This window comes from Tachyglossus aculeatus, chromosome 10 (genome assembly GCF_015852505.1).
Source record: "Tachyglossus aculeatus isolate mTacAcu1 chromosome 10, mTacAcu1.pri, whole genome shotgun sequence".
Taxonomy (NCBI): Eukaryota; Metazoa; Chordata; class Mammalia; order Monotremata; family Tachyglossidae; genus Tachyglossus; species Tachyglossus aculeatus.
This window is the reverse complement of record NC_052075.1, coordinates 39,466,538-39,486,938: the sequence shown is the minus strand read 5'-3', so window position 1 is coordinate 39,486,938 and position 20,401 is coordinate 39,466,538. Positions and strand designations below refer to the sequence as shown.

General features: G+C 41.5%; 1 protein-coding gene across 10 annotated transcripts in view; it reads left to right on the top strand.

The window, feature by feature from the left end:
• The window catches only part of CADPS2 (calcium dependent secretion activator 2), a 371,455-nt gene that overhangs the window by 160,877 nt on the left and 190,177 nt on the right, over nt 1-20,401 (top strand). For all 10 annotated transcript variants that reach the window (XM_038752460.1, XM_038752456.1, XM_038752457.1 and 7 more), the window contains exon 7: nt 2,969-3,080. In XM_038752460.1, coding sequence (XP_038608388.1) covers nt 2,969-3,080 — 112 coding nt within the window. The remainder of the gene's footprint in view (nt 1-2,968; nt 3,081-20,401) is intronic.

Sequence of the window (20,401 nt, the reverse complement as noted above, 5' to 3'; positions counted from 1 at the left end):
TCAGCCAGAGACAATCTTTATGTGAATGGAGATGCATCACCATTCTTGAGTGTTATTATCTTTAAATACAAAAGGAAGCCTTAGTCTTATGTACTTATATTAATCCTCTTACAGTTCCCTCTGCTGATCATAAGAATGATGTGATATCTACTGGTTGGGGGGAGGAGATACTGTGACAGACAGGCAGAACCTGAAATGATTTATTTATTGGTGGCTTTGACTCGCTAGAATTGTGGTTAGATTTCTGGAAGGTGTTTCCAAGTTTATTATGAACCGTAAAAATGATCATCTTTTTATGTAAACAAATAATGATTAAAGGATTTTCCAGGTGATACCTTGCATTTTAAGTGCTTTGTCTTCAACCCATTTATGTCCTTCCTTGTTTATGTCAGGCTATTTTGCTCAGTGTCCTTTCCTTCATCCTGTGCCAAATCTCATTTGACTTGTGATCCAAATTGCTTTAGGAGTACTATTGAGATGCTTTCATGTGATCAGAAATAATCTCGTATTTACAATTGGGCTTCTGACCATCGAGTTTGTAGGTAAGCAAAAATGAATAGGGTTGTGTATGGGTAAGAGCTACAATTAATTAAAAGTTAAGCCAGGAAAACATGTTATTTTCCAATGAATATTTGGACAACCAGTTGCCAATAGAAATATTTCATCCCTGTGAGAGCAGCTTGGGAAAGTAGTTGCAAAGCATTATTGTAGAAATAAATATTGCTTTTTGTATATATTGAATGAATGGGACTTTGGGAAAAAATGCAAACCAAAAAATCCTTAGGAACAATAAGGTAACAACTGTTCTGGATTTAAAAAAAAATTTTAATGCTCATAGATTATGAATCCCTAGATGGACAGGGTCCGTGTCTAATTCCCACTTCTGTACTCTTTCCCAGTGCCTAATACAGTGCTCTACACATAGTAAGCTCTTAGTAATTACTATTATTATTATTGTTATTATTAATCACATTTATTGAGCACTTACTGTGTGCAAAGCACTATACTAAGTGCTTGGGAAAATACAATATAGCATCAAACACATTGCCTGCCCACAGTGGCTCACAGTCTAGAGGGGGAGATAGACATTAATATAAATAAATAAATACATACATACATACAGATATATACATATGTGTCATGGGGAAAGGGGAGAAGATGAATGAAGGAGCAAGTTTGAGAGTCAGAGTTGAGTGGGAGAATAGGAGAGGTGGGCTCAGTCAGGGAAGGCTTCCTGGAAGAGATGTACCTTCCATAAGGTAGAAGGTAGAACAGACAGGATTTAGTGGTGTCTTAAATATGTGGTGATGATACTACTAATGATATTCCCTTCCTTAGAAGAAAGAACACCCGCTTTTTCAAATAAAGTGACAAAAATTTGTCTGAGGATACCAACTTGCATTGGACACTAGCTATTCCTCTCCATCTTCTTTGGAACAGTTATTAATGGTAACTCTAATACTAACAGCAAGTGCTCAGTAAATACGATTGAATGAGTGAATAACTAAAGAAGCTGCTTGGCCTAGTGGAAAGAGAACAGTTTAGGAAGTCAGGGTACCTGGCTTGTAATCCCTATTCTTTCACTTGACAGCTGTGACACTTTAGGCAAGTCACTTACCTTCTCTGTGCCTCCGTTTCCTCATCAGTAAAATTGGGTTTCAACATCTGTTCTCCTTCCTACTTAGACTGTGAGCCCCTTGTGGAAAGGGACTTTATCCAACCTGATTAACTTGTATCCACCCCAGTGCTCCTCCAGCCTCCTCCAGGAGGCCTTCCCAGACTGAGCCCCTTTTTTCCTCTCCCCATCCCCATCCCCCCACCCTACCTCCTTCCCCTCCCCACAGTACCTGTATATATGTTTATACAGATTTATTACTCTATTTATTTTACCTGCACATATTTACTATTCTATTTATTTTGTTAATGATGTGCATCTAGCTTTACTTCTATTTATTCTGTTTATTCTGATAACTTGACACCTGTCCACATGTTTTGTTTTGTTGTCTGTCTCCCCCTTCTAGACTGTGAGCCCGTTGTTGGGTAGGGACCGTCTCTATATGTTGCCAACTTGTAGTTCCCAAGCACTTAATATAGTGCTCTGCACACAGTAAGTGCTCAGTAAATACGATTGAAAGAATGAATGAAAGTGCTCAGAACACTGCTTGGCAGACAGTAAGTGCTTAACAAATTAGAAGCAGTGTGGCCTAGCGGATAGAGCGGATAGCAGATCCCAGCTATGTGATCATCACTCCCATGACTTCAGGAGAAGCTAAACTTCTTAGAAAACCATTCTGATGAAGTTTAGTAAAGATGAAGATATTGGAACAACCATCTCAGCCTGTTTCTCTGAGATACATTTATCTTTTGTTTCTCCCAGACAGTCTGTTTCTCCAAAGCTTTTACAAAATACCATGGTATGAGCCAGCCCACAGATTAACTGTTGTAAAGGTGAATAGATATTTGAATAGTGTTTTGAAAATTTTAGAGGAAGAAGCTTTGCTATTACTTGGTAATGGCAGTGCAGGCAAGTTTATTATTCATTCTGCTTTTTTATTAATAATGCTGTTTTATTGAACTCTGAGGGTTAGCCTGCCTTCTTTCAAAATTTAGCTCTTTCCTGATATCTAACTCAACTTTGCTGCTGGATTAATGAGCTTCACTTTTGAACACCCTGGACATGATAAAACAAAATGTCAGTTTGTTTACAGCGTGAATAGCTTAATAAATGTGTTCGAAACTGTAAAATTCATGTGCCTATAGTCATTTTTTCCCCTGTTGCATTTCTTCTGCATGCTTTATTCATACCATCTGTCAGATGAAGATTTTAAACACAAAAGCAAAAGATGAAAATCTTTCGGCCCACGAGATGTGCAATGAGGAATGACAGGCAGTTGGAGAGTATAGCATTCTCTCTGGAAGGGTTAAAAGCCACCTTTTTCCTTAAAGAACCCTCTGTTATGTGTCGCAGGTGGGGTACTCAAGGAGACTTCACCACAACTCACCCTCGACCTATCGTCAAAGTCAAGCTCTTCACCGAAAGCACTGGAGTCCTTGCCCTGGAAGATAAGGAGCTGGGAAGGGTGAGTGATGATGGACTTGACCCAAGGAGAGCAGGAGAAGCAGAGGTGGGAATGTGAGGTTGGAGTGTTTGAGCAAAGACACAGTAGAACTGTCCAGCAAGGTGTGCTCCCAGAGCCTCTTACTGCCGACGCTTGTCATTTAAGCTATATAGCTGTCCTGTGGAGTCAAAGACGACACCACTGATGGTAAAGCTCACCTAGAGAGAAAGCGTCTGGCAGGAAAGGCCAATGCAGGGTCCACAGCCCTGGCCCATATTGGGCACCCAAACTGGTTGTCCTTTATGCTGTCGAGTCATTTCTGACCCATTGCAACACCATGGACACATCTCTCCCAGAGTGCCCTGCTCTCCATCTGCAATCGTTCTGGTAGTGGATCCATAAAGTTTTCTTGGTAAAAATACAGAAGTGGTTTACCATTGCCGCCTTCCATGCAGTAAACTAAAGCCTCCGCCCTCGACTTTCTCCCATGCCGCTGCTGCCCAGCCACTGGTTGTCTTTAGGTGTACTTAACGTTTGCAGCGCTTGGTGCTGTATTCTTTTCTGCCTTCTTGTCTCCCTTTCCTTATGAACCTTTTAATCGAGTCACGACACTCCTTGTCTTGATAATGTGCCATCAGGTCTGTCCTCCTCCATCTACTCCCTGTTTTCTTTATTGTCTGAGGCTTTGTTTCACTGTGTCTTTTTATTTTAATGGTTTTCGTTAAGTGCTTAATATGTGCCAAAAACTGTTCTAAGCACTGTGGTAGATTCAGGTTAATCAGGTTGAACATAGTCCCCCTCCCCCACATGGGGCTCTCAGTCTAAGTCAAAGGGAGAAGGACTGATCCCCATTTTACAATTGAGGTAACTGAGGCAGATAGAATTTAAGTGACTTGCCCAAGGTCACACAGCAGGCATGTGACTAAGCCAGGTTAAGAACCCAGGTCCTTTGATTTCCGGGCCCATGCTCTTTTCACAAGGCCTTGCTGTCGTAAGGAAATATCATTAAAATTTTTCCTCTGCCCTCCTTGTTTCTTGTTTCCCAGTTTCAGCTCTTCATACAGCTGCTGTTTGGGTGTCCTGCTGCCCCTCATTTTCTCACCTGTCCCACCCAGCGTAGTTAATGCTGAGTTGTCATGGCTAGAGAAGCAGCATGGCTAGAGAAGCAGCATGGCTTAATGGAAAGAGCCCGGGCTTTGGAGTCAGAGGTCGTGGGTTCAAATCCCAGCTCTGCCAGTAGCCAGCTGTGTGACTTTGGGGAAGTCACTTCACTTCTCTGGGCCTCAGTTACCTCATCTGTAAAATGGAGATTAAGACTGTGAGCCCCCCGTGGGACAACCTGATCACCTTGTAACCTCCCCAGCACTTAGAACAGTGCTTTGCACATAGTAAGCGCTTAATAAATGCTATCATTATTATTATTATCCTGAAATCCAATAGATGAACTCTCCAACTAGGCTCATACACTGAAGATGGAAAAAGTTTGAAGGTTAGCAGTGTACTCCTCTAAGTGAGCCACCGCTGTGTTTTGTATTTGTAAGTGGGCCACAGTTCTTAAAAGTACAAGTTTCAAATCAATTATGTGTCATATAATTAGCTTCCTACTATTTTATTATAATTATGGTATTAAGAGCCTACTATTGCCTACGCACTGGAGTAGATATAAGCTCATCAGATCAGATGCAGCTCTTTCCCACCCAGGGCTCACATTCTAAGAAGTATTAAACAAAAGGAAGTGAAAGGCATGAGGATAGATCTATTTATCTATTTCTTGCAGATAGTGTTGAGAGTCAGGTTTAGGACTGGTGGAACCAAGATTAGTTGGCAGGAAAAGGAGGAGCAGAGGCACAGAGTGAAGAGACAAGCATACTCTAACATACACTTACACATATTCTTACATGCCTTCACTCAGATACACTCCAGAGCTCCAGCTTTAAGGCACTCAATCAGTTTGTTGTTGTTTTCAAGATATTTGTTATGTGCTTACTGTATGCCAGACACTTTGGGGTTTATAGAAGATACTCAGATTGGATACAATCCCTGCCCACCTGGGGCTCACAGTCTTCATCCCCATTTTACAAATGAGGAAAATGGGCCCCATTTTACAAATGAGGAAAGTTATTTAACTTCTCCAAGGTAACAAAGCACACAGGTGGTGGAGCCAGGATTGGAACCCAGGTCCTTCTGACTCCCAGACCAGTGCTCAATCCACTATGTCATGCTACTTCTCTACTTAATTGGTTCTGTTTAGCCTCGCTCCTCTCCCATTACAATCCAGCTTGCACATGTCACTCCTCTAATAGCAACCTACCCACTGACCCTCACTCTCACCTCAACCACCCTGTCCCCTTGCTCATGTCCTCCCTCCTACCTGGAACTTCCTTCCCTTTCCCATATGTAAGTCTGTTTAAAAATTGCATCTCTAGGAGGCCTTCCCCGATTAATCTCTCATCTCACCATACTATTTTTCCCTCTCTTCTCTCTCTCTCTCTCTCTCTCTCTCTCTCTCTCTCTCTCTCTCTCTCTCTCTCTCTCTCTCTCTCTCCCCCTTCCTCCCTCCCCCCCTCCCCCCCCATACCCCTTAAGGACACTTAGGTGTTCACTCTACTCCCTTCTATTACAGAACTTAGTTACATAGCCCTATACTTGGTTGCTTCCCTCACCTGTGATTTGCTGTAATGTGTGTCTCCCTCAGTAGACTGTAAGTTCTTTGGGGGCCAGGTTCTATGTCTGCTAACTGTATTGGGCCCTCCCAAGTGTTCAGGACAATGCTCTGCACACAGTACACATTCATACACTTCTTCTCAGCCAGTCAATTGGTTGCAGCACGAGAAAAATAGTGACAGTGTCTCTTCCCCCAACCTGCTTGGCTCCTGGACACAGCTGGAGGTGCTGCTGATCTATGAGCAGAGACTAGCACTTAGTACAGTGCCCTGCACATAGTAAGTGCTCAATAAATACGATTGACTGACTGACTACTCGTAGACTGGGGGACACCCTTTGGAGCGATGCCTTGGAGCCCATACATATCTGGAGACAAGCAGTCGAGCCCTAGCAGCTCGGCCAGGATTACCTTCATCATGCAGGCTCCAGCTGGAACTGGCACATGTCAGATTCTGACTTGACTCCTGCATCAGCCTCCTCTCAGACCTCCCGGCTTCCAGCCTCCCATTCATTTCTCATTTTGCTGCTGGATCATTTTTCTAAAAAGTCACTTTGCACACATCACTCCTCAAAAACCTCCAGTGGTTGCTCATTGCATTGCATGTCAACAGGAAACTCCTGATTATTAAATCAGCTTTTTCCCTCCTACATATCCACTCTTCTCTCCCACTAAACCTCAACTTGTATTCTTCATTCTTCCCAAGCTAACCTATGTACTATGTCTTGTCCTTGTCTCTCCCAAATACTTTCCCATGCCTGGCACTGGCAGAGAACTCTGACCTGGTTCTGGCACCTCTCACCCACTGCCAGTGGAGCTGGCATTCACAAGTCAGAGTCCCCTTCAAATCAGGCTGCTGCAGGTGGTGCCATATGTGCCTACCTTCCACTACTTTAATGCAGCATGACTTGCCAAGGCTTCTGAGCTAGAAGGGCACTGACATTCCCAACATGTAGACCAAGCACTGCTGGATGGGTAGGCCCTATCTGGGCACGGTTGGTGGACAGTAATCTTGGAGTGAAGCCATTCTGTTCTAAAGGGTCAACTACAGAGGGAGAGAGACAGTTGTGTGTGTGTGTGTATGTGTGTGTGTCGCGCTCTCTTTCTTCCTTTCTAGTCCCCTTCCATCTCTTCTGTACTCTCTCTAAGCAACCTTATTAAAATCATGACTCCTCCAAATGCCTTTCCCTGAATAAGCCCTCTTTTCCCCTTTTCTCTGTCCTTTCTGTCACCTGTGCATTTATATCTGTACCCTTTAAGCACTTGTCACCCCACCCTCAGGCCCACAGCACTTATGTGCATACCTGTTATTTATTTATATTAATGTCCATCTCCCCCTCTAGACTGTAAGTAGTGTACTCTCCCAAGTACTGAGTACAGAGTTCTGCGCACAGTAAGCACTTAGTAAGTACCATTGACTGATTCCACAAGCTCTGAAGGATCTTCCATCACTGAAACTTGCCTAAGAGCCCCCATTCTTTACCATTGGGTGAATTTTTCTTCCACTCATCTCTGAGATATTTTAGTCACGCATCCTCACGGCCTCACTGTCCTATCCTCTCCCAGGATCTCAGGAAGTAAGAGAATACGGAAGATAATAACCGTTCTCCTTGAGAGTAGGGATGGTGCCTGCTAACTCTGCCGTACTTTCCCAAATGCTTAGCATAGTGCTCTGCACAAGGTAAGTACCTAATGAATACTATTGATTGATGGTTCAGACTGGACCGGATAGCCGAGTGTCAGCTTCTTACTTTGGGCTTCTTCCTGCCACCCTCATCGCAGGCTGCCCCAGGCCCCAGTTTTCAAGAAAAAGAAGGGGGACCGGCCCTGAAATACAAACCATTCTGGTGGGGGTGGTGCTGGTAAATCTATTTCAAAAAGAAAGTTGAAGAACTGAACCGGAGGTCATAATTATATCCTCAGTAAAGGGTAATGCTACAAACCAGATTCCTGGTGGATGGATAATTTTTTCCATCATATTTCATTTCTGCTGACGCTCAAACTAATTTCAGGCATTGGAGTGCTCCCAGTGGGAGTAATGAGAAGCTATCCCCTCCAGTCCTCCCAGGAATAAACAAGGCCATCAAGGCAGTATATGGCACCCTATTGAATGACCTGTTCTCATTCCACTGTTGTTTTTTCATAGTAGAGTTGCACTTATCAGGTTACTGACACTCTAATTGTGGAGCTCATTACATTAAAAAAAAAGGCAGGGATTACCTGAACAACTGACTGGAGGTCATATTTAGCCAGTTGTGCTAGACATAGTGAAGTGAATTGATCACCTGCCTCTCATTTGACCCCTCTGGTAATGCCCTCATTTTAGTTTTCAGATGTGCTAAAGGGATGCAGCTGCTTCTAACTGGTGAATGTTTATATCAATTTCTGAACTTTTAGCTTTGACACACCTGGAGTTAGGACTTGTTTTAGTGTATTTTAAGTGTTTTTTTAATTTAAACATTATTTAGAATTTGGGTTTAGGTAGAAATTGATTTATGGTGATAACATAATCATTATAATTGTGGCATTTGGTTTATTAAGTGCTCACTATGGTCCAAGCACTGTACTGGGGTAGATACAAAATAATCAGGCTTGGTAAATTTTGAACAAGATAGCCAGGCTAGAAAATAAAAATGTTTAAATCACTTTAATCTGACCCCTGCTCCCTAGTTATCAAATTTCAGCTCAGTAGTTTGGTTCCTTAAGATTGAACGTTTATCTCCCTTCCATCTCTTCTTCCCCTTCCCTCTCAGTCCCAGAACCGAGTTAATTTCTTCTCCCTCCTCCCTTATACACATCAGTCTTCTAGCCTCACTGCCAGCAGGTTTTACAAGGCCATATTATCATCCAGTTTGATACAGCTTCATAGACTTTTAGTTTGATTTGAAGTTTGAATCCTCATTGTTTCCACGCCCTGTGCCTGTTCTGTGTCTAAACTATCTGACCTTGATTTTCCAAGGTGTCACTACATAATTTTAAAAGTCTAACTAGATGTGGGTGTTGCCTGAAAAGACTGCTGAGAGCCCAAACTCCATTGCCCATTGACGACAGTAGTTTGCTATACTGCACTACTGACAGTGCCAGTCTCCGTTTATGACTGCCTTGTTGGATCCTGATCTTTCCTCTCTCCTCGTGGCTGGTCTGTTGGCTACCATTTTCTCCCAGTGTTCTTTGCTATAAGCCATATGTGTGGAAGCAGAGTCACTGTTGGAACAAGCCAAGAGTCTGTACACCCAGCTCACAATTCTGTCTCCAGTGGATACAAGAGAATGTTTGTCATGACATCCCCCACTGCCATCCACCTTCATTATGAAGGATGAAATGTCAAACGACCCTAACTTTCCCTCTAGCAAACCTATTATGAGCTCCTTATCCATGAATTTATCTTAACTCTCTGATATTTGCCCTGTTCAACTTCCTGTCATAATGAATCCCATATTTTGCCCCTCTTGTTTCATGAAGAAGTGTTTCTTTTGGTCTGTCAGTTTCCCCCAAAATCACATTGGCTGTGTTTCAGTTTTTTATTTTTTTTGGTAAACATATGACTCGTGCTGTGTATTGCACAAAACTGCATGACATGGAAAATCTTTATGTGTATCTCCATTGATAAAGTCAGAAAGGGAGAGTCAGTAAGTTGTAATAATTAATAATTGTAGTATTTGTTAAGCACCTATTATGTGTGAAGCACTGTACTAAGCCCAGGGATAGATACAAGATAATCAGGTTGGACACAGGTACTGTTCAATATGGAGATCCCAGTCTAAGGAGGAGGGAGAACAGGTATTTCATCCTAATTTTACAGGTGAGGAAACTGACACAAAGTAGTGAAGTGGTTTGCCCAAGGTCACACGGCAGCAGGATCTGGGATTGGAACCCAGGTCTTTCTGATTCCCAAGCCTGTATTCTTTACATGAGGCCACGCTGCTTCAGTGAATGAAATAATCGTCTTCCTTTAGTTAGGTATTCTGATAACGTTTAGCTGAAACTTAGAGTAAAGAGCTTTTATCCTAGTCTTGGAAGCAGAAATAAACAATCCTCCTCCCTAAAAGAGGTAGAAGTTGTGAGGGCAGTTATCTTTGGTCTCCTGTGAGCCACAGCCTACAGTGGTTTTGGCATTCAGTCAATGGTTCTCAAGACTGAGCTTGGCACCGAGTCACTGTGAAGCTCGTCTTCGCTCTGGGATCTAATAGCTAGTTTGGAGTGGTGCTGGCACACAGCTACAGTTTTCCTCCCTGGATTCCCAACTGTTTGACAGGCAAATGCATCGGTGAGTTTTGCATATTTACTTTATCTCCAATGAGTGCACCATGGTTTTCTCCTCCTGGCAGCTTTTGGAATCATTTTTGCCTTTTTGAGAAACCCAACTGGGATGCAGAGGTTCATTTGCTGACATATTTAATTCACTTAATGCTCTGGAAGAAAATATAGGGATCACATTTTGCTAAAAGGAACATCTAAACTACACCCAGACCTGATTGCAGAGATGCAACCTGTCTCTATCTGTGGAGTTCTTCGGAGAGAAATTCTTTGCTAGGCTCCTGGAGAGATACGTCCCGAGAAACCTGTCTTCTTCATCCAGAGTTGGAGAGAGACTAAATCATATTTTTGCTGAATGCAGTTAAATCCTAAATCTGAAAGGATGGAGGAAGCATGAGATTAGAGAGGAAACTAGATAAAAGATAGGCAACAGTGGCTAGGGAGGAACATTTAGGATAGAGAAGTAAATTTAATGGATTAGGGCTAGACCTGGTTTTATTGAATAGTTTTAAATGTGATCTGAGAAATCTCCCAAGTTTAAGCATAGCAAGGAGTAGCTACCAAATAACAATAATAATAGTAATAATTTTTGGCATTTGATAGTGCTTACTGATACAAGATAATCAGGAAGGACAGGCTTACTGTTCCACATGAGGCTCACAGTCTAGGAGGAGGAAGGAAAGATATTAAACTCGATTGAACAGATGAGGAAATTGATGCACATGAGTGATTGAGTGATTTACCCAAGGTCGCACAGCAGGCAAATGACAGAGCCAGGATTAGAGCCCAGGTCCCCTGACTCCCAGGCATATGCTCTTTCCATTAGACCACACTGCTTCTCTGTGCGGATAAACTGAAAGATGAGAACTTTAATCTGAAGGTGTTGGATGATAGGCATCATGATTTAGATTCAAAAAATCTGAAAGTGTGGGACAGAGTAAATCAGTGATCACTTTTGAGTGTTTTGTGCAGAGTACAGTACTAAATGCTTGGGAGAATACAGTATGACAGAGTAGAGAGACACACTCCCTGACCACAAGGAGCTCTCAGTCCAGGTCAGGAGACTGGTATTAATATAAATAAATAAATAATTCGTATTAACCTAAGGGTAAAATAAGGAATTGTCATTCTTCAAATCCCACGCACCAGGAAAAGGGAACAGGCACTGAGGATTGAAGGTGCTGGGTTGAAAATAAAGGAAACTTTGGTCTCACTACAAGTAATAACCATCCAGAAATTATTTCCACAAGTATTTCTGGAAGCAGGAGAAAACAACAGGCCCCAGAAGGATTTGGTTAAATTCATAGGTACTAAGTTCAAAAGGGTTACTAAGAAAAAGGAGGCATTTTAAATGGTGCACTTCTACCCATGAAGATGGCTGTACCACACGTGGGTAATCATCACCTTCTGCCCCTCTGATGCCACTGTCCAAGACAGAATACTGGACTGAATGAGTCCTTTTACTGACTCAGGAAAGCATCACTCACGATCTGACGTTCTGGGAAGAGAATGTAGAGAAGATAAGGTTTTTGTAAGAACAAAAGGTCATGACTTGTATTTCATTTAACGGGGCTGGTAAATGACTGGGGTGATAAGGTTTTGGCTTTATGAGAGCTGACATTAGTCTTCCTAGCTGGGAAACTGCAGTTCTTTTCTTGTGTTCACTGAGTGTTGCTTGAAGATGTTCAAACCTAACAATTGAAAGTGACAGCCATTAGTCTGGCTTAACACACATCTGAAAATTGTGAGAGAACAGCAGGTGATATTTACTCAGAGATGCATTTTGAATATAAAGAAAATTTAGCCATGTGTAGTGATTATTTCACTAAAGTGAACTGTTGCCTTTTAAGTGGCTTGTCGCATCTCAACATAGTTAATTTTAATTAGCTTTTATATTTAGAATTTCCAAAGAGATTGTTTTTCTGTGTTTTTTCAAGGATGTTTAGATAGTGGAGTAGATATTGTAGTGTGCATTTTTGTTTGTATCGCAGTCTTAGAAAGAAGCAGAATTTTATAGGAGCATTTGAACCTCCTTAGAGGTGCAGGAGGAGAATAGTTGTTTTTAGGAACTTAGATACATTCATAAGGGAAAGACCAACCTGCTTGAGAAAGGTTCTTGAAATTTGCTTTGCCTGAACCCCCTCAGTCATCTCTTTAGTCTGGGGCACCTGTAGGACTACTAGTGCCTTAGATTTGAATTTTGGAGAATCAATCAATCAATCGTATTTATTGAGCACTGATTTATTTTTTAAATGGTATTTGTTAAGCACTTACTCTGTGCCAGGCATTGTAGTAAGTTCTGGGGTAGATACAAGCTAATCAGGCGGATACAGTTCCTGTCCCTCATGGTGCTCCTAATTTTCATCCCCATTTTACAGATGAGGTGACAGGCGCAGAGAACTTAAGTGGCTTGCCTAAGGTCAAACAACAGATAAGTAGTGTAGCCAGGAATAGAACATGGCCTTCTGACTTCCAGGCCCATGGTCTAGGCTAAGCTGCTTCTGTATACAGAGCATGTAGTAAGCTCTTGGGATAGTACAATATTACAATCACATTCTCTTCCCGTAGTAAGCTTACAGTCTAGATGGGGAGACAGACATTAGTATAAGTAAATAGATTATGGATAAGTACATAAGTGCTGTGGGGCTGAGAGCAGGGTGAAAGGGAGCAAATCAGGTTGACCCTGAAGAGAGCGGGGAAAAAAGGAAATGAGGACTTAGTCAGGGAAGGCGTCATGGAGGTTATGTGCCTTCAATAAGGTTTTGAAGGTGGAGAGTAACTGTCTGATATGAAGTGGGAGGGCGAGCGGTCAGTGGCAAGATAGACGCGATCTAGGTACACACAATTGGAGAAGCACTAATGGACTATTTTCTGTGAAGTCTCAAACTCCTTTGGCCAGATTTTAGCTTCTGAATTTCAGTTAAATATTCAATTGATGCACTCACCAGGGAACAGGGAAAGGGTAAGCAAGGCACTGACTCTGCTGAGCAATTAGAGCCACCCTGAGGCACTGCAGCAGGTCCAGGGCCCATGTAGGAGGTATTTAATAAATGTTAGTTAACAACAGCAATTTACTGCACTGCTTCTGCATCCCCCCTCTACCCTTAACACAATCAGTCAGTCAATCAGTAGTATTTATTAAGTGATTACTATGTGCAATGTACCTTACTGAGCACTTGAGAGAGTACAGAACAACAGAATTAGCAGAGATGTTCCCTCCCCATAACAAGATTAAACTCTAGAGGGGGAGACAGGCATTAATATAAATAAATAATTTGCAGTATGAAATTTAAATATATGTACATAACACAAGTAAGCATACTCTCTCCCACAGCAGTGGTTGCATGGTGAGGGAATTAGAAGAAACTGAAAATCTTCCAGGCAGGAGAGGTCAACCCAGGTTCTCCTTCTCCTCCCACCTACCTGCCCTCCCCAACTTTTCCACCTCTCTCTTTTCCTTCTCTTCTCACCTGTCTGCCTCTCCCCCCATTCTCCCTCCTGCTTTACATCTGCATTGCTCCAGCTGTTGGCAGCCCCTGCAGAATTCCACAGGTCTCAGGGGTCCAAAATAGAATTAGAAACTCCAGGAGGCCCAAATGAAAGTTATATCAGATCTGATATAAGCCAGCATTTTAGCCATCTTTGCCCTAGGGCAGGGGCTTGTTTTAAGAAACAGTGCATTTAGCATTGCTCAGTTTCTATCAATCAGTCAATGGTATTTATTGATTGCTTACTTGGTGCGGAGCATTGTATTAAGTGCTTGGGAGAGTACAGTACAACAGGATTATCAGACCTTTGCTGCCCACAACAAGCTTACTTTCTACCTGAAGACTCCTTACAAAATGGCTTTACATCAGTAGATCAGAAGCTCAGGTGAGGAATTTAGGTTTTTGTTGAATGATCCATAATTCAAACTTTTGGAAGTTGTCCAGGTGGCCAGGATTGATGCTCTTGAGACAATTTTTCATGGAGAAAGCATCATTGCACATTTCACAGTGCCTCATTTCCAACCCAGAAGTCACTTTCTCCATCCTGGGATCCAACCAGGTCCCCTGAGGCTGTGTAAGTGGCCAAACAAGAGCAGTATGTGATGTTAGTGTGGCATGAACGAAAGGGTTAACATTTGAGCCACAAACACAAAAGCTATTAGTGTGGTCACCAGCAGAATTGCATGCAAAGTTCATTTTTCCTGTTCAATTTCAATCTAAGATTTATTAATCACCTCTATTGGAGCAGTGCCAGAAACTTGCCAATAGGGAATGGCTTGGTCAGTATGAGCATTAATAACATTTGGTTCAAAATCAAATGGAGATTCAGTTCTTCCCCATATGTGTCTCTAGCATTTCACCACAACTGGTGACTAAACCTTTCTCAAGCTGGAAAATAAAGCCTTTGCCTCTTATCCCCATTTCTTAGTTCCCTAAACTGTCACAGCCCATCCAGTCAATTATTCAGTAGTATTTATTGAGGACTTAACTCTTGCAGAAGTACTTGGGAAAGCACAGTACAGTTAGTAGACTCACCCTATTCTCAAGGAGTTTATGGTCTTGTGGGAAGACAGACACCAGAGTAAATTGCAGGTGGGGGGGGGCAAAAGGGTATGAAGAGACATACATAAGTGCAACAGGGGGGTATCTGTACCTAAGTGCTTAGGTGACAAGGCAGTACTGAAGTGGCAACGAAGGGTGGGAGCGGGAGGGCCTCCTTGTGGAGATGGGTTTTTTTTTAAATAGTACTGTTTAAGTGCTTACTGTGTGTCAAGCACTGTTCTCAGCACTGGGATAGATACAAGTTCATCAGGTTGGGCACAGTCCTCATCCCACAAGAGGTGCACAATGTAAGTAGAAGGGAAAACAGATATTGAATCCCCATTTTGCAGGAGAGGAAACTGAGAGAAGTGAAGTGACCATCCCAAGGTCACACAGCAAGTGGTAGATCGGGTATTAGAACCCACATCCTCTGGATCCCAGGCTAGAGCGCGTTCAACTAGGCCATGCTGCTTTTGGGATTTCAGAAGAGCCGTGAAATGGGAAGGGCAGTAATCTTCCGGATGTGAGGGGGACGGGAGTTCAGTGCAGAAAGGAGGATGTGAGCAAGAGGCTGTCACCCATATGATTGTTTCCCGCAGTACCTGAACACCACTGAGTTAGAGGGTATCCACAAAATAACCATGCTCTCTCCCCCATTACCCAGCATGCCTCTGGACCCCAGTAAGATAATATTGGGTCTCAGCTCCATGGTGATTTCTCTCCATGTCCCAATTTATGCTCTGTTGGATACAGAAACACCACAATTAGATGAAACACACTTGACAAAATAAGAAAAAAAACACTTAAAATCATCTTCTAATTAGCATTCTGCCCATAGCAGGCATTTAATAATCACAGTTAATCAATAATTGTAGAAATCCATTCTGTAGCTCAAGTTGGTGATGTTTCGATTAATATTAAATGCAAAGTTGTTGAATAGTCATTGAGGCAGCAGGTTACCTGACCCTCTCAGTATCATACATGTCGACTCAAGTGGCTAATATAATTATTATTTTGGTATTTATTATAATAATGATTGTGGTATTTGTTAAGCACTTACTGTGTGCCAGTCACTGTACTAAGTACTGGGTTAGACACTGGGTATTTGATATATGCCTCACCCCCAACCCCACAGCACTTATATTCACATCTTTAGATTATATATTATAAATTTCTCTTATTAATGCCTTTCTCTCCCTCTAGACTGTAATCTCATTATAATCAAGGAACATGTCCACTAAGTGGGTTGTACTGTACTCTCCCAAGCGTTTATTATAGTGTTCTGCACCTAGTAAGCACTCAATAAGTACCATTGATTGATTGATACCTATAAAATGTATTGAATGCTAGGATAGGTACATGGTTGTGAGATAAAACAAGCCCCTGGTCCAAGCAGGGATTATAATCATTTTAGTGTCCATTTTACAGATGTGGAAACAAAGGCCCATAGAAGTTAAGTGGTTTATCCAAGTCATCCAGTTGACCAATGACCGAGTTGACATTAAATCCTGGGCTTCCTGAGCCCCAGTTCCATGCTGTTTCCATTGAGCCATGGGCTTTACTCCAAATAAAATAGTGATTCTGTGAGACTAAGGAAAGGCTTCTGGAACACAACTATGTAGATTCTGAATCCCATAATTAGAATAATTTATTTCTATTTGGTATCGAGGCTGTGGGTTAGGGTTCTCCCCTTGACAGATCTGAGTGTTAATGGTCAGGAAAGGGTGAGGCACAGTTACTTTCTCATTGTAAATGGATTAGGACAGTTGCAACCTCTTGATCCTAATGCAGAATTTATTAAAAACCAGTCAGTTTTCTCACATCTCCACCTGCCTGGCTTAGAGTTTCTGGTGCTACTAAAAAGGGCAAAAGTAGCTCCAAACCACAAAAGGGCTGGGGAGAAGGAGAAAGGTGTGTCAAAGGGAGACTGGGCAGTTTGATATGAACATCCCATCATGTAGCGTGCGTCAACTATTCCCTGCTTATATATTTACTTAACAGACTCCTATCTAGAAGACTTTTTAACACAGTTGTCATTTTAGGAGCTGAATTCTCACAGACTATTTAAGCCAAGCCCAGTTTTCTCAGCCTAATGTTCCTGAGATGCCAGCTTTCTCCATTATCATCTCACTTGCCAACATTTCTATCACAAATTGCCAAAATTGATGAAATCTGCAAATTAGCCAAGTTAATTTGCCAAACCTTTTCCTTTGGATCATTTTGGCATCTGAAGGCATTAATAAATAATCCCAAAATGTGAGAGTTGTCTGTAATTCAGATTCCCTTCTATGGGGTTACACAAATTGAAATTATTTGTGAACCACATTATTAGGATATGATAATTGTGATAACAAACAGGAATAAAATCAAACAAATTTATTCATTTTCTTTTCTTCATAATTTATAATCTGAAATTGAGAGAGGGTACAGGTAGTATACTGGATAAAATAGATGACTTTCTCTACTGATAATTTATTATATAAACTTGAAATAGTCATTTAACTTTTGTGTTGCTAAGCTTATTTATGTACCAAATGAGGGTGATGCCAACTTCCTGATGATACCATGAGGATTAATTTAAATTGTGCAAAGCACTTTGAGAGGTTCAGTCGAAAGCTTTCTGTAAGAGAAACAACATTATAGCCATGACTAGAAATAAAATAAAGCTAACTTTAACTGTGTTCTCATAGAAACTGTACTAATTTAAGGATATTTGCTGATTTGAATTTATAACAGAGAAATAGAATAATGTCACTTCCCACCATATATGTCAAAAGGCAGATTAGTAGCCTTTTGATAGAAAACTGTTCCCACTGCATTTATGAGTAGAGAAATGTGATAGTGATGGTTTTCAGTCCATAAAAGTAATTTGTGAAAGAGAATAAACTCATCTTTCTAGGCAACTCAAGAACAATTTAATGACAAATATATTTATGCTCTGGGAAGTTGGCAGGGTCAAGTGTTGGAAGTAGAAGAAAAAAGAATAGTCATTGTTGTTTGCATCCATGGGACCCAGAGAATTTCCAAAAAAAGCTATGCCCATGTGAGATTGTTACATAATAGGGGTGGCCAAGCCTCATCAACTAGAGTTCCAAACCAAAAGCATAGTAAGGCGTCAAGCCCCAAATTAAAAAAAATCCTGTAGTCAAGGAAGGGGAGAGTGTTGTGGTGAGTAGCAGAAGGAAGGCATTCCAGGTGAGGGTGGATTCTTCATCCCTCTCAGCCCGGGCCCACCTTCCATTCCATAGAACCCCCAAATCCCCAAGGAAGAACATACATGGAGAAGCAACAACAGTCTCGACTTAGCAAGCCCTCAGCCGTTTTGCCTGAGACTTGGTCAGTTATTCAGACTACCAATTGTTAAATTGCTCCCCACAGCATAGGCCACAAAGAAGCAGGCAGAAGTCTTTCCTGTGACTGAAAACAAGGAGGAAGTCATTGGAGAAGGCTGGGGGAGTGGAAAGAGATGACCCTGATTGAGTCAGTTCTAGCTAGCGAAGCAAGGAAAGAGAGACCTGTCTGATGTGAGCTATATCTGTATCCATTGTTCAGTGTCAGAAAACTGAGGCCTTAAGGAGGAATCCTGATGCCTATTCAGGATATAAGACCACCGAAATTTTCCCTGGCTTCTCTTTGGGGGTGTAGCTGGGCCTCTTCAATCCCTTGGGATTATGGCCACTCAAATGGATTTTTATCTCCAAATGCATGTGCCTGAAATTGATTCCACTTGGATTTAGTACCCTAAAGAGGTAGAAATGGGCCATACCTTTGCATAACTGTTTGTTCGTGATGGGCCATTCAGACTGAGGAATTAAAGCTAAAGAATCTCATTCTGAATGGTTTGGATGCAAGCTTCCAGCATTCATCAGCTTTGAGGGGGTTTCCCTTTTTGGGGAACATGGTTTGTTTTGGGGAATATGTGACTCCAGAAAATGGGCTGTGTTTGCTGTTAACCAAGTACATATGCTAAGCTCAGGATATACAGAGGAAATAAGAGTTGGACTGTGATGGTGATCAGGGAACCTCAAATCTAATGTTCCTCCTCACAACCCCATTTCTGGAGCAGTGAGGATCACACCGTGCAGTGTCAGCAGGTTGGTTGGCATGGTATTCAATTTGAAAAGAGATGCCACTTAGTGTTCATGGAACTTGCTGTGGAGGCAGGTGGTGGTAGATGGAAGAAAAATACAAATTTAAAAAAAACCATTACCTTTTAAATTAACTCTGCAAGATTGCATGTTGGAAGTGTAACCTGGGAAGATACAATAATCTATTTTTTTCCTCAAATAATTTATATTTCTTCTGGTTTTTATGAAAAGTTTGGTAATGAAATTGTAACAACTCTGTGGTTAACCTGGCACAGCATAAAATAATTCCAAATGCAATACGAGGAAGATGAGATCCTAAAAAAGGAGAAATTGATCTTACTAAACAGAGAAAATGCAGCTAATACACTAATATAGGACTGTATTTTGATACCAACACAACTCCAGAGTTGATTCCTCAAGTAAATAAGAGCACAGATTTTTGTTCGATTTATTGTCTCTGTAATCGGTCAGTCAGTGGTATTGAATGCTTACAGTAGGATCAATCGTCACATGTCCTGAAGTGCAATTACTGGCAGAAGAATTTTGCATACATTCCCAGAACAAATGTTAGGTGTTTCTCTGCAAAAATGAAATAGCAAGTAGTGTTGACATTTAATCATGGAGAAAAATGTCTCTAGATGTCAGATAAGAATATTCACAAGTATTGCAGTTTCAGTGTCATGCAATAGCTGATATTTGAAGTGTAGAAAGTTGGAATGGCAACACACTTTTAATCTTGCCCTGAAAAATCAATACTGGTGTGTATTTGAAGCTTATGAGAAATAATTGCTTTCATTGTGAGAACAGGAAAAATTAGCTAAATAATTCAAGAATGTAATTATTTTGTGTTTATATATAATGGAAACCAAATGAAACAACAAAGCAAACCTTGATAAATAGCTTAATAGCTTAAGAGCTGTGAGCACTGTTTTAATTATTGTGAAGCAGACATTAATCACATCAACCAGCCATCTTTCTGAAATACTTCCTCCAGACATCTCCATCCTACATCATCATCACCACTACAAATATATAGGAAGTGTCTGCAACCAGTGGAATGGTGTTTGATCCTGCCCAAAGTTAATAAGGGGCACTCCGTCACTCTCAGTGTTCACAGCAAAATCATATTCCTCACTTTAAGTACTGTGGTGTAACTGTTTAAATTCCAGAGGAGAGCTGAAATGGGTGTGGATTTGGAAAGAGCCATGGGACTTAAAAAGTGGAGAACTTAGTTCCAAATTCATAGAAATGTGAAGACTCCCTCTGCCTTTTCATTGTTAAGCGCACTTGAGGAACCATTCTGACTTCTTCAGGGATCATTGCTTTTTTTTCTTCAAAAAGCATTTGTTTGATTCAGAGTCCTAATTGCATGCTTCCTTCCTGCCATTTGACTTACAGTATTCAGTAAGCCAGTCAGTAGTATTTATGGGACACCTACTTTATGTCCTAAGCATTTGCGAGAGTTCAGTGGAGTCAGAAGACATGATTCCTGCTTCCAAGGAGGGTACAATCTGCCAGGAGAGACAGACCCAAAATAATTTACAAATAGAAAGGAAAAGAAAAAATGGATATGTGAATGAGTTGGCACTTAAATAGCAAGGAGCAATGAGGAAGGGGAAGTAGTATTGCGGGCAAAAGAGGAGACAGGGCTGAAGAGTAGCAAGCAAGGATGTATTTGAAGCCAGATACCGAGCTTTCCCCCACTAGCATCCTGCAGCACAAACTTAGAAGCCGAGGAAGTCAATCAATCAGTCACCTGTATTGAGGGTTTACTGTATACAGAGCACTGTACTAAGTGCTTGGGAG